The 16,773-nt window shown below is 52.7% G+C and overlaps 1 protein-coding gene across 2 annotated transcripts in view; it reads left to right on the top strand.

Moving 5' to 3' along the window:
* Positions 1-16,773, top strand: part of ST3GAL3 (ST3 beta-galactoside alpha-2,3-sialyltransferase 3) — a 214,091-nt gene that overhangs the window by 195,001 nt on the left and 2,317 nt on the right. For both annotated transcript variants that reach the window (XM_065914629.1, XM_065914625.1), the window contains 2 exons: positions 12,272-12,418; positions 12,596-12,742. In XM_065914629.1, the coding sequence (XP_065770701.1) occupies positions 12,272-12,418; positions 12,596-12,742 (294 nt within the window). The remainder of the gene's footprint in view (positions 1-12,271; positions 12,419-12,595; positions 12,743-16,773) is intronic.

Below are 16,773 nucleotides of genomic sequence, written 5' to 3'. Positions count from 1 at the left end.
AGAAAGGAAGCCAACTAGATTTGGAAGGCTCAGTATACTCAGACCACTCGGGAAGCAGACAGCAGGGCCTCACTGTTCCCCAAAGACTCGGGGGCTCTCTGCCTGGCCTGGCCTTGGAGGCAGGCCTGTGCGGGGACCTGACTGGAGCAGCTGGGGTGAAGAGATGCGGGCTGTGTTCAAGCACAATGCTCACTGCGCTGATGTCTATGTCCCATCCTGGCCTTGCCCAGGGCTCCAGGACCAGCCCTGTGGTCCTTGCTGAGGACTCCCTCCCAGAGTTGGGGGATATGAGTGGAAAGGGGAGAGGTGAGCTGGGAGAGAGTCCTCTGAAGTTCATGAGGCTCCTGGCGCCAAAGTCAAAAATAGATGGGGCCTTTAGAGGAAAGCCGGTGATACCCAAGGCCTCACCTCTCCCAGCACCCAGAGTGGGCCCACCCAGTCCCTGCTGGTTACCCTGGAAGCTTCTTTTGTGCCTCCTCCACCCCAGACTCAGGGCTCATGCTTCCGCAGGACCTCTCCCATGCCCTGTTTCAGACTCTTCGGGCAGCAGTGTGTGTGGATGGTGCTCAGTCATGTCTGACTCTTTGTGACCCTATGGGCTGTAGCCCACCAAGCTTCTCTGTCCATGGAGTTTTCTAGGCAAGAATACTGGAGTCGGTTGCTATTTCCTCTCCAGGGGGTCTTCCCGACCCAGGGATTGAACCCCCATCTCTTGAGTCTCCTGAACTGGCAGTCAGATTCTTTACCACTGCGCCACTTGGACTTCCCTCCTCTGGCAGCTGAGACCTGGTAAATGTGGGAAGGCGGCTGGCTTCTTGGGCCTGCCCCATCTGGTGTCTGGCGGCAGGCTTGACCTGCTTCTGCAGTGATGTTTCTAACCATGCAGCCCCTGGGCTACTGGAGTGCTTGCTGCACCTGTCTGGAGCCTCGCATGCAGAATTCTGGCAGGAGGCAGCTCTGTGTTCCAGAGCCAAGGCTGGAACAGGTCTTAGGCTTCAGCTGTGGCTCAGTGCCTTTGTAACCTCCTGATTCCCAGGAGTCCTGATGGGGTATGAGAGGGGGGAAGATGTAACAAGAAAGGAAGACTGAACAACCCAAAACCTACCCTGTGCTAGAGCTAGCCATGCTTTCTCCATACACACAGGAGCGCTCCTCTTCACTATTTGTGGCTATTTGATTTCCTGATTCACCGGGTGGTAGCACAGATAACTCCAAATAAGTTACCTTTCGAGGCCCTTTATCTCTCAGATCTCGGAAGAACAAGCCATCAAGCAAGTAGAAGAGCTCCCAGCAGGTCCTGTGTGCTGAGTGCAGCTCAGAGGAGCACCCGTGGGCTGCTGAGTGGGGAAGCTGAGGTCAGGAGGGAGGGAGGAACTGGGGACACAGAGGCACAGGTGTGTGTAGGTCCATGGAGGGAGGGGCAGCCACCAGCTCTCATGGAATTCTTCTCAGAGGCACATCTGGCTCCGTCCATCCACGCAGTCACTCATTATTCAGGCGTCGTCGGATGTTTTTGGTGCTGTCACTGAGCTAGAAATGCAAAGTCACTCGGTCTAATGGGACAGACTGTCCCCAAACTAGAGTTTGTCCTAGCAGTGTGGCAGGTCCTGTGCCCTGAGCTTCCTCCTCCTGGTGTTTGATGAAGGCTGGAGATGCCTTGTCCATTGTCCTGAGGATGGAGCCCTGGGACCTGGACTGGACGGGACATGTGAGCTTCCTGCACTGTGTCCCCTGCCTCTGCCAGCCTCCCCACCACGCCCCAGGGCACTGGTCACCCAGCACTCCCAAGGCCCTGGGAGCCAGTCCCCTTGGCAGCCTCCTCCTCTTCATTTTTACTTGGGCAACCCGAAAAGCTGGCCTCACCACTGAGCGGCTCTGACTGGTCATCCGTTCAAGAGGCTCTGAGACCTGGGCTGAGTTGGTGGGTGTGGGTCCCACCCAGCAGGGGGAGAGGAGAGGACACTGGCTAGGGGTTAGCCCCTGGACAGCCTTGACACAGGCCTGACCTTCCAGCTATTGTTTAGTCTTTGGGGGAGGAAGGAGGGATCGGAGAGGCCGGCCAGGGCCCCATGTTCATGCACAGGGGCACTGGACCCTGAATTTGAGAGACAATGTGGTTGAAGAGGAGAAAGCAGCTTAGGCCTTGAAGTCATACAGACTTGGGTTTAAATTGAGACCCTGTCACTTGTGAACTGGGTTCCCTTATGCAGATAACCTAAGCCCCTGAGACTCCTCTCATCTATAAAACAAGAGTGGTACTACCCATCCTTCAGGGTGGGTTTAAAAGTTAAACAAGATGAAATACAGAAGCACCTGGCATAGTGTGTGGCAATTATGCTCTGTCTGTGGCAATTATGGATATTTATTATTACTGGTGGTGATACTATTGGAAGAGCCCAGTTGCACTAGGAAGTGGAATCTTTGTCTAGATTGTAGAGCCCAACCTAGGAAATGATCTAAAAGCAGGAGTCAGAGGCCAGGCCTAGAAGAGGTAGAGACATGGGACTCCTGGTGAAAGGCTGCAGGGTGGGCTGGCAGTCCAGGAATCCACAAGGCAAGTGGCCCCGCAGGTCCCCGCATGTCCCCCCAGGTCCCCTTACTGGACCAGGCACCCAAGCCTAAACCATCTGCACCTGCACCGGTGCCCTGTTGCAGGCCTGAGAGGAGCACAGAGCCTCTGGCCAGGCTCTGCCTAGCGGGAGCCCAGTGTGCACACCACCTGGCCTCTGGGGAGACTCAGTGCAGGGTGCCTGAAAAGCATGGTGAGGCAGGTAGACTCCGTGCCCTCCTACTGCTCGACGAGGCCTCTGCCGAGCCAGCTCGGTGGTCCTCACCCCCGCGGTCTCCTTTACGGACCGCTCGACAAGCTCTCCTGGGAACCGTTTCCGCTGAAGCCATCTCCTGTGGACACAGCTCTTTCTCACAGATCCATCATCCCCTGTTATACCAGGAAGATTTCCTGTACTTGCCCCATCCCACATCCTGCCCCTTGCTCCTCCACCCCCAGGCAAGATGCTCAGGGGTTGGGGTTCACGCCATCACCCCCTCTGCTCCTCTTCACCACTGTGATCCGTGGCCTCTTGGTTACTCATCTCACAGTCATTGTTGTTTCTCTCCTTCTCTTCCTCATCTTCATCATGGCTATCACTAAGCTCTTCATTTTGCCAGCTTTCTTTGAATTCCTTCATTCAGTTCTCACTGTGACCCTGTTAAATGGGTACTATTATGATCCCCATCTCAGGGTTTAGGAAACTGAGGCACAGTGACGATGAGTCACTTGCTAAGATCACACATCTAGTTAAGTGGTAGAGGTGAACACAGACCCAGCTCTGACTGTCGTCTCCCCCTACCTTCTCAGGAACTGTCCTTTTGCATTGATTTCCTTTCTTACCTCTCTAATGGATCTTCCTCTCACATTTATAAATTTGTTGCAGGCTTTTTTTTTTTCTTTCATTTTCTCACCTCAAAAATGAAAGCCCCAGGAACTTCCCTGGCAGTCTGGTGGTTAAGACCACGCTTCCACTGCAGGAGGTGAGGGTTCAGTCCCTGGCTGGGGAACTAAGATCTTGCATGCCATGTGGTGTGGTCCCCCATAATTAACCCATATCATAACCCTCCATAATCTGGGCCTTCCAACCCCTTCCTTGTCCTGGCCACTTCTTCTTGCACTGAACATTCCTTTGGCCATACCAAAGTGTATGCCCAGTTTCACATCTGCACGTCTTCCCGATATTAGATACTTAGACACTCCTCTTCTGTGTCCCCACAACACCCTATTATACGTAAGGGCTTTCTTATCTGTCAACTTGTATAAGCTCCTGGGGAGCAAGGACTGTCCTGTTTATCTCTAAGCCCATCACCTCCAGCGGTGTTTGAGACGGAGCTGGCTTGCATAAACAAATAAATCAATGTGGAACCTGAGACCCAGAGGGAGGCAGGAACGTGTGAGAGTCAGGATTCCAACCCAGGTCTTCTGACTTGATGGGGCTGCCTCCCTCCTCCATGGCCCCAGAGAACATTCTTTTAGATTCAGACCCTTGCATTCTTTTGCTCTCCTCTCGCCTCTCCTGGGCATCTCTCTCCTCTTAGCCATGTTTGATCTTTCTGCAGTTCCAAGATCATTCTCCTTGATTAAAAAAAAAAAAAGAAAACTAAACAGTCCCTGGCCTCTGCCCCGTTCAGTTGTCTGTCGGCATCACACAGCCAGCCCCAAGTCGGCTCCTCTTTTTGTTCCTTGCTTTTTCCAAATATAGCCTTCAAAAAGGTTTCTGACCCTCTCCTCATAGCATGCAACAAAATAAATTCCAAATGGGCTAAAAAGTAAAATATAAAAATACAACCAAAGGAAATTTTGAAGAAAGTAGAAATCACATCTCTAGAGGGAAGAGAATTTTCAAAGGACAGAAGTGCTAGGAAAAATCATATTTGATAATACACGAGCATTTAAATTTAAACAGCAACCAAAAAACACTGGATACCACAAAACTTTGAAAAGTTTATTTAGGAAATATGACAAATGGTTATCATGAAAATAGACAAGAAAACCATTAGGACCCCAGCGGTTAAGGGGCAGGAGACTGAACTGATCACACGGAAGGAGATATAACTAGTGAGCAGCAGCAATCTGTTTAACCTTGCTGGCAGTCAGAAAATTCATGTAAAGGCAACAGGATGCCACTTATCACCTATCACATCTTCAGAGAATGTGTTTGAATTATAATACATAATTCTGGCAAGAGTGCAGTGACAGGTGCTCAAAGGCTACTAGTCAGAGTGCAAACAGGGACAAGCTTTTTGGAAAGGAAGTGACACTTGGCATCAGGAGCCATCACCCAAGGGAAGGAAAAATCTACCTACAAAGGTTTTTATCATAGTGTTATTGATAACGGCCAAACCCAAATATAACCTAAGGAGTTTATTATGAAAAGTAGGGTTCAACTAGCAGATGGCGGATAAAGGAGTAGCCCGAGACCCTGCAAAGGCTGCGGGCACCGGGACCAGCCCACACAGCTGCTCCTGCCCTCACTGCTTTGCTGTGGGGGTCACTGAAACAGCCCTGGATTCCGCACGAGGAACAGAAGCCAGTCTCTTCCTCTGCCACACTTCTGAGTTTCATTTTCCTCTTCTGCACAATGGGAATAGTGACAGCTTCCCAGTGTGGCTCTGGTTACACCACTGTAAGGAGCCACAGGACCCCGGCACACTGCGCTCGCTGCAGGTGGCATCACCTTCTGGAGCCTCTCTTGAGGGCCGGAGGGAAATGCCCACCCCAGGCCCATCCTCCCCAGGTACTGGAGACCCCAGAATTTCTTACCATCGCAGTGCCAAGTTCACTTCTGTGCTCTTGAGGGTAGAACACATCTCCCTCTGCAGACTCCTAAGTCCAAGGAGAGATGTTTGCAGAGGCTGTGAGTAGAACTTGGGGATACAGACTGGGCAGTCCCCACACGTGTGCACAGTACTTCCCATGGTGTGAGCCAGGACCGGGATGAGAAGGGAAGGGGAGAGCAGGTGGGGTCAGGCTCTGCCTGCATGCTGGGCCAGCACCAGTCTCCAGGCGTCAGAATTCTCGACTCAAACCTGGCCTTCTAGGTCGTTTTTCAAGGGAGGATAGAATATATTTTATTTAACAGCTGGGTACCTTGACTAGTAACATATTTAGAATCTAAAATTTAGACGTGGTGTGTGGACATCCATTTGTAATTTTGTCCCTGGCCCCACAAACCTTAGGGATAAGCCTTCATGGATGTGGTGGCAGTGGTTGGAGGTGACCTGGGTAGAGAGGGGACCAGATGGTGAAAGGTCTTGTAAGCCAAAGTCACATCAAGGAGCTGGGACTTCATCCTGCAGACTAATGATAGCAGAAACTAACAAGCTGCCTTTGTGCCAAGCATACTATGTGTGTGACTTTTCATTGTCAAGTCACGGAAACATGATGAAGAAGGACTGAGTCCTATTTCCCATATTTTGGAGAGAATGGTAATGAGAATTTGAAGGGGTAAAGAACTTTCGAGGGAATACGTTGTTGGTGGTTAAAGTTCAAAAACAGACCTACCGAGTTATTGGTGCATTTCACAGGCAGGGTGGACTGACAAGGGAAGGAAGGAGGCAATTGTGGGCGGATCTGTGCAGGAGCCACAGACCCGGTGCTGCTTGGTTGGGGGGAGTGAGGATTCAAGTCTGAGTTGCTGGGGAGGAATGATGATGGCTGGAACCCTCAGGGGAAATGAATTGAGTCAGAAAACAAACCTCTCAGGGCCTTGGTTTCTATAGGAGGGGACCAGACCTCCAGATGTTCTTAAAGGTCTCTTTTTGTAGGGTGGTAATCAATATTTTGAGGGTTGTCACCTGAAATATTATAGCATATATTTGAACAAAAAATTAAAGGGTTTATACGTAACAGAGACTTATGTATTTGTTGATTGGTTGATCCAGGTTAATTGTTAGTTCTGAGAGAGTTTGTACGCCTGTGAATAGCCCTCTTTCAAGCTCTACTTCATTTTACTTGTAGTTTCCATAGCATTCCTTGCTCTTCCTCCCATCTTAAGTTGTATGCATGTGAATATCTGGGGGATATATCTTGTGTGTGTGTATATATATATATCAATAAGTACGACAAATGTTTTAAACCTCTTTTTGGCTCGTTCTCACGTCATAACGGGTGGAAGCCCCAATGGTTCAATGGTGAACAATCCGCCTGCAGTGCGGGAGCTGCAGGAGACACAAGTCTGATCCCTGGGTTGGCCCTTGGAAGAGGAGATGGCAACCCACTCCTATATTCTTGCCTGGAGAATTCTGTGGACAGAGGAGCCTGTGGGCTACAGTTCAAAGGGTCTCAAAGAGTTGGACACGACTGAGAGACCAAGCGTGCATATCGTAATAATCATACCGTGTATTGAGATATCTGTACATAGTCCTGGGTTATAAACTCCTTTTAAGTAAGGAAGAAAAAACTAGACCTGTGCTCTTAATTATCCTGACAAGCTGCCTCGGTGGGGCAGTGGAAACCCTCTGAAGATTTTAGCCCTGAGAGGGTCAAGATCAGATTTGTGCGGAACTGAAGGCAGGCACAATGGAGGCAGGGAGGCCTGATGGCTCCTTGGAGTGACCCCAGTGAGCTGGTGACCTGTCCTCAGGGAGTGGCAGCCAGAGGCGGGAGTGAACACACCTGCCCTGCTTCTGGCTGCAGAAAGCCAGCCCATGGTCAGGCCCTCCATCCAAGGCCTCTCATCTTGGCAGGCAGACTGCTCGCCTCCCAACAGAGGAGCAGGAAGAAGGAAGAGGCTGTAGGAGAAGCAGCATGCAGGGGCACCGGCAAACACAGCAGAGCCCGGATAGACCAGAACTTCTTCCCAGATGCTCTCCCCCTTGGCTCCTGGCTCCTCTGACAAGAGCAGAGAGAGTTGCATCAACAGGAGACCGGCGGCTCCACACACATGAGCTGGGTCCAGACTTGAGTAAGGCAGGGACATTCCTGGAGGAGGGATTCAACCCAGCATTCAGCTCACAGATGACCTCGCAAGAGAGCTTTGACGATTCCAGGCCAGCGTCAGAGGCCAGCTTTATAGGCCTCTGTGTTGTGTCCTGTGGGTGAGGGAAATGAGATGTGAGAAGCCTCGGGCCGTTTGGACAGGCCTTCTGGAACGGGGCTGTGTTCTGGCGGCAGGCCTGGCAGGGTTACCCAGCAGTAGGAAGGCCTCCAGCACCCAGTGACCTCCTGCAAAGAACCCAAGGGCGAAGCTGGTCCCCGTTTGATGTGTGTCCATGAACTAGCCCATCTGTGGCCTCTAACATTGCCAGCCACACCCTCTGCCTCACTCTCGGCTTCTGTGACACTCACTCAGAACCATAACAGACAAGATTTATTGAGTGCTTGTCACGTGCCAGACGTGGTGCCAGACGCTGTAAAATGCACAGCACCTCACTTCATCTTCATGACTGTCAAGGACGTGCTCTTGACATCCCCATTATACACGAGGACCTGGAGACCTGCAGAGATCCCATGACACATCCCGGTCGCGCACATGTGGAGTCTGGATGTGACTGTGGGTTTTCCCAACTCCAGGGCCCAAGGTCCCCCAGGGCATCACACTCTCCTGCCTCCTCGTCGCTCTTACCCTTGGTTCTCAGTCTCGTCAGGCTCCTCTGCTCCACCGACCCCTTCAGTCTTGGTGTCTACAGGGCTCTCCTCTCTTCCCATCCCACACAGAGATTATCAGTCTCAAGTCATCAAACCCCCTCACCTTCAGGGACTCCGTGCCCTTCGGCAGCGGTGTGAGGTGTGTTGTGTGGGTGCCTGTGTATGACTGTTCTGCGGAGGGAAGCCGCAGCTTTTATTTGAGGAGATGGGCTGTAGTTGTGTTTACTTGGTATGTGTCTGCCTGGGGAAGCCAGATCCTGGTCTTAGTTTTTTTCCTTTTCCTGGAATTCCTGAGGAGGCGCTGCACCAGGACAGTGACAGGTGGGGAAAATAAAACAGCGGTGCTGGATCCCAGCACCCTAATGCAGGTGCTCTGGGACTTGAGACCCAAGCACAGGGCTTGTTCCTGCCTCCCCACCCCCCACCCGCAGCCCCCCACATCCCAAGGAGCTGCAGGTGTGTCTGTTACTTTGCATCTCCTGCCACTAAAGGTGACTCTAGTTGTTGTGCAGTTGCTAAGTCATGTGTGACAGATGTGACACACGTGTCCTCAAATCCAAGCAGTCCCGGCACTCACTCCTCCTGGAAAACAGTAAAGGTGGGAAGAGACAAGGAAGCCTCCCTTCCCTCTCCACCCTGGAGCTCTTGTCAGATTCTCAAAGGGGGCTTGAGATACTAATTACCTGCTGTTTCACACAGTGGTTCCATATGGAACCCTTTAGCACATGGGAAAAGCCAAGAAATGTCTCCAAGAGGGAATCTCGTGTCACAGAAAGACCCAGGCTCTTGAGCTGAATCCAGCTCAGATTCTCCCCCAGCTATGTGCCCCCAGGCACTCCCCTCACCTCTCTGAGCCTCAGTCCCCTCTGCGAGATGGGATGTGTGACACCAACCACAGCAACCCCTGGCTCCCCCTCAGAGCTCCCAGCGGGGTGGATCGAAGAGAGGCCCTGTTCATCCTGACTCCAGGCCCCCTCCCTCCTGAGGTGGGTGCAGCAGTAATGCTAAGGAATGGGGTGGCAGGAGGAACACTCATCCCGGCATCGCGACACTCGGGTTTGCATCTTCCCCCAGCCACTTACGTGACTTTGAGCACATCGCTTCATCTTGGGTCCCGCACCTGTGAAGTGGGTGAAAGTTGCAGAGACATAAATAATATCTGTGAACACCGGCCTGCAGCCTCCACGCCCCCAGCTGTGCTGTCCCTACCCTCCCCACCCCTCCTGAGCCGCCCCTGGGCTTCCTCCTCTTTGGGTGTGTGTGGGCAGGTGTGGGCAGGAACCCGGGGCTGTGGGGGTGGGGGACGATGCTGGGGCCTGCCTGGCTCTGGGGAAGGGATGGGGGCTGTGTTCGGCTCGGCACAGGCTGGTACCCGCCATTCCTTTGGTACACAGAAGGGCTTCTCCCCAGTTTTGCATAGGAACTTGGTCATTTCTCCACCTTCTCCTTTCTTGCTGGGTCTCGTCCTGATCTTTACCCCCTTACACACATATACTTCTCCTGGACACAGAGGTAGACACAGGAAGAAGTAGGTCTGGGATCTGCTTTCTCATCTGTCTAGGGCTGAGACCCAGAGAAATTTGCCCCCAGGGCTGATCTGTTGAGCTGACACTTGGAGGACAGATAGAATCTGCCCAAGATAGTGGTGCTGCCACAGAGGTGGGGAGACACGGGAGGGGGTGGCTGGAGCAGACAGTCCATTGAAGGCCACAGAAGATGAGCCTGAAGAGGTACAGAGGGCGGTGGAGGAGCGGAGTTGGAGTTCACGTCCCCTGTCACACTTGAGGTCGCTACTGCACTGCTGGGCCACAGAAATGAATCAGATGGTGAGCCCCTGCCCTGGGGCTGATGTTGGTGTTGAGAGCAGCTGAGCAGCAACTGTGAGCTGGGCACTCAGCCTGAATTATCTCATTGAATTCACGCAACATAAGATAAATACACTTGGAATCCTTAGTTTATCCATAAAGAAACGGTAAGTTTCTTGCCCAAGGCCTCCACGCAGCTGAGGGACCAGAGCAGAGTTTGGATCCAGGCCCAAGATTCTTCTGTCTTAGTCAGCTCGTGTTGCTATAACAAAATACCACAAACTGGGTGGCTTATAAACAACAGACATTTGTTTCTCACAGTTCAGGAGGCTGGAAGTTCAGGATCATGGTGCTGGCAGACTTGATGTTTGGTCAGGGCTTCCTGATTCAGAGATGGTTCCTGGTTCATAGATCGTGGTGTCCTCATAAGGAGCAGGGGAATCTCTTGGACTGCTTTTGTAAGGGCACTGATCCCATTTTTAAGGCCTCTACCCCTGACCTAATCACCCCCCAGAGGCCCACCTCCTAACCATCACCTTAGGCATTGGGCAAATGATTGAGGAGAGGGGCACAAACTTTCAAACCATAGCAGATCTTAACTCCATGTTTTTTCACCTCCCAAAGGTGAGAGACCATTTCTACCTTGAGATGAAGGCATTCAGTAAAGGCACGAGGAGGGAAGAGATGTGAGTCTTAAGAAACAAGTGAGGTGGATCAGGTGGATTGAGGTGGGGAGGCCATTATAGAGAGAAGCAGCAGCAGCAGCAGAAGCATGAAGGTGTGAATCAGCAGGTGGGGACTTCAGATGGGCAGAAATGGAAACTGGAGCAGCAGGCGGGGTTACTGGCGAAAAAACTCAGATCTCTAGTGGGGCGGTGGTGATGTGATCCAGTTTGTATATAGGAAGATCATTCTAGCAGAGAGTGGAAAGTGGTTTGGGAGGCAAAGATGGCCCATTCTGGGCACTCATTATGTGTTGGTTGAGGAAATGAATGGAACTCAACAATTACTGTGTACCGTTTACGTTCTAGTCCTTCTAGTGGACTAGAAGGGCTCTGGAGGGTTAGTGGTCAATAAAACAGACACTGTAAATAATCCATTTGAAAGATGATGAGACCTGGACTTTAGGTGGTAGCAGTGGGCATGGGAGGTAAGTATGGATCTGTGGGATTCTATAGAAAATAGTCAAAAGAACCAGATGACCAATAAGATGAAATAGGCTGGAGAGAGATAGAGATGGATATATAAAGTCGATTCCCAGGCTTCTGATATGGATGATTGGATGGACAACAGAGCTTGGGGAACACAGAGGAGGAGCAGATCTACAGATACCAGAAATAGCTGAGATGTCCAACACCAGAGGGTTGCTTACATAGTCTAGGGGACATGCCTCCAGCCTGCAGGGTTAGTTTGTGACCTTCTCTAGCAGTACTCGGGAGCCTGGTTATAAGGGCAGAAAGGATGGGTGAATGGGTTGATCCAAGTCCATGGTACCCCTGGGCTAGGACAATAGAATGGCACAAGGCAGGGAGTTGAAGGCGATCACGAAAGAATGGCTGAAGCAATCTACTCGAGGGAGGGCTTGTATACTGAACAGAAAGGCAGGGCTGGGAGCTGGAGGAAGGGAGGGAAGAACAAGGAGAGGAATGTGTGGCCCCGGAGTGGACCCCAGGGTGTCAGGGTCCAGAGCCGCCACCCTTCCAGTCCGGTACTGCGATCCGTGAGGGCAGAATCATCCCATTGGCAGATAAAGAAACAAGCTCAGAGAACTTGTCACTTGCCCAAAGTGACCCAGCTCCATCGGTGGCAGAACGGGGGGTGGAGTGTTGTTCTGCTGTGCTGTACTAGCTCACGCTCTGTCTTTATTTTTCAGGTTCACTTTAGAACAGTTGACTGAGAGAGTGAGGAAATTCAGCAGAAGGGAAAGGAGGCGAGCCCAGCAGAGCAGATAGGAGAGAGAGGGCAGGCTCCTCCTGGGCCCCTCCGTAGCGGCAAAGGGGAGGGGTACCGCTGGGCCGCTGGCTCTTCCTCTTGGCCTGAGCAGCACAGCCCTGTGCCCCATGCCCCCCTCCTCCATCCACACTGGCCCCACCCTTGCTCGCTGTGCCCCCCCATGTACTTGACTCTGCCCCGCATCCTGTGTGCCCAGCACACACCGAGTCCGCTGTACTCCGGCCCGCTTACTCTCCGTGCCCCGGGCTCCCTGTACACCCCTCGCGCCCCGCACCTGGCTTCTCACTTGCCTGTACACACTTTGGGTTCCCACCACTCCCCCGGGCCCATCATAAGCTGTGAGCCTGCTCACACCCACGTGCTGTGTCTCCAGAGTGCGTCGGATGGCTTCTGGAAATCTGTGGCCACTCGGGTGCCCAAGGAACCCCCCGAGATTCGCATCCTCAACCCATATTTCATCCAGGAAGCCGCCTTCACCCTCATCGGATTGCCTTTCAACAACGGTCTCATGGGCCGCGGGGTGAGACATCTGGACCTTGGGAGAGGGAGGAGGGGATGGGGGCCAGAGGTGCCTTGGCAAGGAAAGACGGAGGGCAGGGTGGGAACAGAGGGTTCAGTCCTCACAAGCGGAGCTCAGCTCAAGGGCGCTTTGCTGAGGGTCTCAGCCTCACTCTACCCACCTTCCCCCCCTTTCCAGAACATCCCGACCCTCGGCAGTGTGGCAGTGACCATGGCCCTACACGGCTGTGACGAGGTGGCGGTTGCAGGCTTCGGCTATGACATGAGCACACCCAACGCTCCCCTGCACTACTATGAGACCGTGCGCATGGCAGCCATCAAAGAGGTGCGGGGCTGGGTGCGGCGTAGTCCCTCCGCTGGTCGAGGGTGGGGGCAGTGCCAGCACGAAGGATAGACTCTGACTGTGTATGCACAAATGAATGGTCAAGGGATGAGCCAGTGGCGGGTCTGGCTGCTCGGAGATCCCTGGAAGGCCCTGCCCCACCCTCAGCTAAGCAGGGTCACCAGGTATCCTTGACCACCATGTTTCTGACCACAACATCCTGCACGTCCCTCTCCCCGTCGTCTTCTTCAGCTTCCCCTCTGCCCACTGCCCCCTCCGCCTGCTCCGTGTCCTGGTCCAGCCCCTGCCTCCTTCTTGCTGCTCCACAGTCGTCACCTGCCCATCTGGGCGCAAGCTCAGGGCCATCCTCCCTACTTCAATTCTTCTATCCCCCCAGAGAACTGCCTCGCCCCCTCAAACAACCCACAGACATTGCCTCTCAGTCTCAGGATGCCCCCAGTACCTCCTCCACCCTCCCCTGTGACCAGGCACTGAAGCTCTTTAGCATCCAGATTTGCTTCCCAGGTGATGAGTATGTTAAGTTCTCCCAGTCAGCCAGCCTCTCCTGGCCCCTCTCGCTTCACAGCAAGAGCCCCTGTGGAAAACCCTAACATTCTGCTTCTTCCCCTCACCTTCTGCTGCTCCCTGCCTGGACCCTGGGCATCTGCGGCTTGTGCTCTGAGCAGCTTCTCTATTCCTGCCTCTGGGTGGCAAGGGTTGTTAGAGAAAGCCTCTTGTCCATGCAGACTCACAGCTCAGCAGCCCTCGTTCCTGCTCATCAGTCTCTTACAGGCTGTCTCCAACCCACTGAACTGTTCAGGTCTTATGCTCCCCAAAGCTCCCTCCCTCCTCTCCTCCATACAGAGAAAGGAGAAAAACTGCTATTGCCAGGCAGGCTCTGCCCTTCTCATTCCCACTCGACCCTTCGCCCCTCGCGGCCCTGCTTCCCCTTCACCTAAGAGGACTCCCACCAAGGTCACCAGTGACTCAAGGCTGCCAAGTCCAAAGGACACATGTCGGTCTTATCTTTCCTGATCGCTTGGCAGCGCCTTCTGTGTTGAGCGGTGCTTCCTCTGAAATACTCTCCTGCTCAGACTCTGAGTCAGGCATCTCAGCGCCCCTCCTGTTCCCTCACCAGGCTCTCTTATTCTCTTCCTCCATGTCCTGGATTTCAGTCCAGCCCGAAGAGTCAGCATTAACTAGGGCTCCATCCCAGACAACCTTCTTACTCCGCACATTCCCCAGGAGATTCACACCCCCATCCAGGGCTCTGTTCCCATCTATATTGTTTTAGGCTTTGGGGGTTCATTCAGATGGCCTTGAGTGATTGCGAGTTATTTCAAGGATATGAGAATCTTGGGAAACAACCTTTCAGCTGGGCCTCCTATTTACTGGAATGGGGTTCAGGAGTAGTAAGCTCCTCCTGGGTCCAGGAGAGCCCCCATCTGTCTTACCCCTCAGCTGTGGCTCCAGCCCTGCCTCCTGTTCACCAGGACCCTGGGGAGAGACCTTGTCTCTCCATCTCTACCTCCCTTCATGTACCTTCTTGCTGACTCGTCCCCTACCAGCACCCGCCCCAAATTGCTCTCACTGCTTTTACCTGCCTCCTGGCTTCTATTTACTCCTATACTGGGCCTCTTACATATTCCTTTTATGTTAACCTTATGTAATGGCTTTAGGGAGAGGGTGAGAGGCCGTAGACAGGCAGTAGCCAGATCAGGGAGGGCTTTCTCTGCCATGGTAAGGAGTGTGGACTTTGCTCTGAAGGCAGGAGGGAGCCATGGACCAGTTTTTGGCTATAGATGAGCGTGTAGTAGGGTCACTGTGGCTCCAACATGACAGAGGGGCCCAGGCAGGAACAGAAGCTAGTTGGGATGCTGTCTCAGCAGTCTAGGCAAGAGATGAAAGTTCACCGGAACTGTTCAGGGATGACAGGAAGACAGAGGCAAGAATTGGTTAGGATTTTAAATCAGCGAGGCCTGGAGAGGGCCTCCATGTGGAATGAGGTGGAAGGACACACCTTCCCTGAAGCGCTGATGGAGGCTGTTCCCTCTTCCACCTGCTGTGTCTCAGTTGTCTCACCCCCACCCCCTCCATTAGCCTGTAGAACCATCTGGCTCCGGGACGCACGGCATCTGCTGCACCACCCCCAGGCGGAGTGCTGAGCAGTGCTGGCGAAGAAATCAGGTGGCCTGGGTTCACAGCCTGGCTCTATACCTTCCTTTCCTTATCAGTACATGGGGTAATGGGAGGTTTGGGAAAGAGTCGATGTGATAATGTGTAAAGAAGGCCTGGCCATAGTTAAGTGCCTACACATGCTTGCCATTATTATTAATGGCAGTGTTTTTGCCCCTACTTATTACTATTGCTTCTCAGCATCCTAGAGGAGTCCCTGAAATGCTGGTCCCTGGGTGTAGGATCCCTGCTGTCTCTCAGCGTATCTTCAGTGGGCAAGGGAGAGAACTTGCTTCACAGCCCATTTTCCAGGCCCAGTGGGAGCATGTGAGATGTGACGACAGTGAGACAAGGGCTGAATGCGGAGGGGATATTGAGGGATGTCAGAGGCATTCATAAAGGAGGAGAGAGCGTAGAGAAGGGTCAGAAGATGCAGGATCCTGGAGAGCCAAGGAGGGGCATGCCTCCAATCACCAGTGCATGGGCATGGAAGTCCTAGGAGAGGTGCTGAGACTCGGCCGTCGGATGTACCAGTTAGGGGGCCCCGAGGGCTGTGGTGAGCACAGTTTCCAAGGAGCAGGGGTTTCGGAGCCAGAGTGCCTCCCACCGAGTGCTCTCTGGGGAAACCTGGAGGAGAAAAGAGGAGAAGGGCCGAGCAGCAGCCAGAGGGTGAAGTGGGCTCACACAGGAGTCTCCCACAACAGGGAAATCTGGGCTGGAAATGCAGATTCGTGAGCGGTGAGCACAGGGGAGGCATGGATGAGGTGTCTCAGGGAGACAACAGAGGAGGAAGTGTGGAAGTCAGGGCAGAACCCTGGGAGCACAGAGATAAAGCTGGGAGCTGAGAGAAGGATGGCTCTTCTGCATCCGGAGTCAGGGGTCCTGGTGAGGGTCCCAGAATCCTGCCTGGCCCGTGGACAGTGCAGGTGGCGTGGAGTGGAGAGTGCTGGGAGCCACTGTGCTGTGTACATGGGGCAGGGGCTGAGAAAAGATCACCAGAGAGAGGGCGTTGCCTGGTCCAAGAGAGAGGCACCCTGGCAGACTTTTTTGTTTACTGTTTTATTATGAACTTGTCAAACCTATTCACAGTAGAGAAGAAACTAATGAACTCCCACATAGTGTCACCTCCCGCCCCAGTTATCAACACACGCCAGTGTTGTTCAATCTGCTGTTCCTCTCAAGCCTCCCCTCCCTGGCTATTGGGACACAGATCTCAGGCATCATGTCATTCTAGCCATGAACATTTCAGCAAATTTCTCTAAAAGATAAGGATGACTTTTTTTTAATATTACACCATTGTCACACCTGGAATTTTAACAATAATTCCTGTTTTTAAAAAGTCCTATTGCCTTGTAGTATTGGTTTGTTTATTTGGTTGTGCTGGGCCTTAGATGCTGCATATGAACTCTCAGCTGTGGCTTGTGGGATCTAGTTCCTGCATTGGGAGCAGAGTCTTAGCCACTGGCCCACCAGGGAAGTCCCAACCATAATTCCTGAGTATCGTCAGATATCCAGTCCTCTGCTGACCTTTCAACCTTCAGGGACTCCCAGTAGGTATTCTTGAAACGGACCCATCAGACTGGTTACTTCTTCTTGGGGAGTGATGCAGGCATGGGATGAGTAAAGAGCCGTGCGGGTCTCTATGCTTGCTTGGATTCTGGCCCTGCCATTCCTCCAAGCCTTCATTTTCTTACCTGGAAAATCTGATTTCATTCAACACATATATATAGAGTACCTACTCTGTGCCAAACAGTCCCTGCCTTCAAAGACAGATGGGGTGAGCCAGAAGTTTGAATCTTCAAGAAAGGGACTTTCCTGGTGGTCCAGTGGCTAAGACTCTAGGCTCCCAATGCGGGGGG

This window comes from Muntiacus reevesi, chromosome 1, assembly GCF_963930625.1.
Source record: "Muntiacus reevesi chromosome 1, mMunRee1.1, whole genome shotgun sequence".
In the NCBI taxonomy this organism is placed as follows: domain Eukaryota; kingdom Metazoa; phylum Chordata; class Mammalia; order Artiodactyla; family Cervidae; genus Muntiacus; species Muntiacus reevesi.
This window is presented reverse-complemented; position numbering and strand designations above follow the sequence as displayed.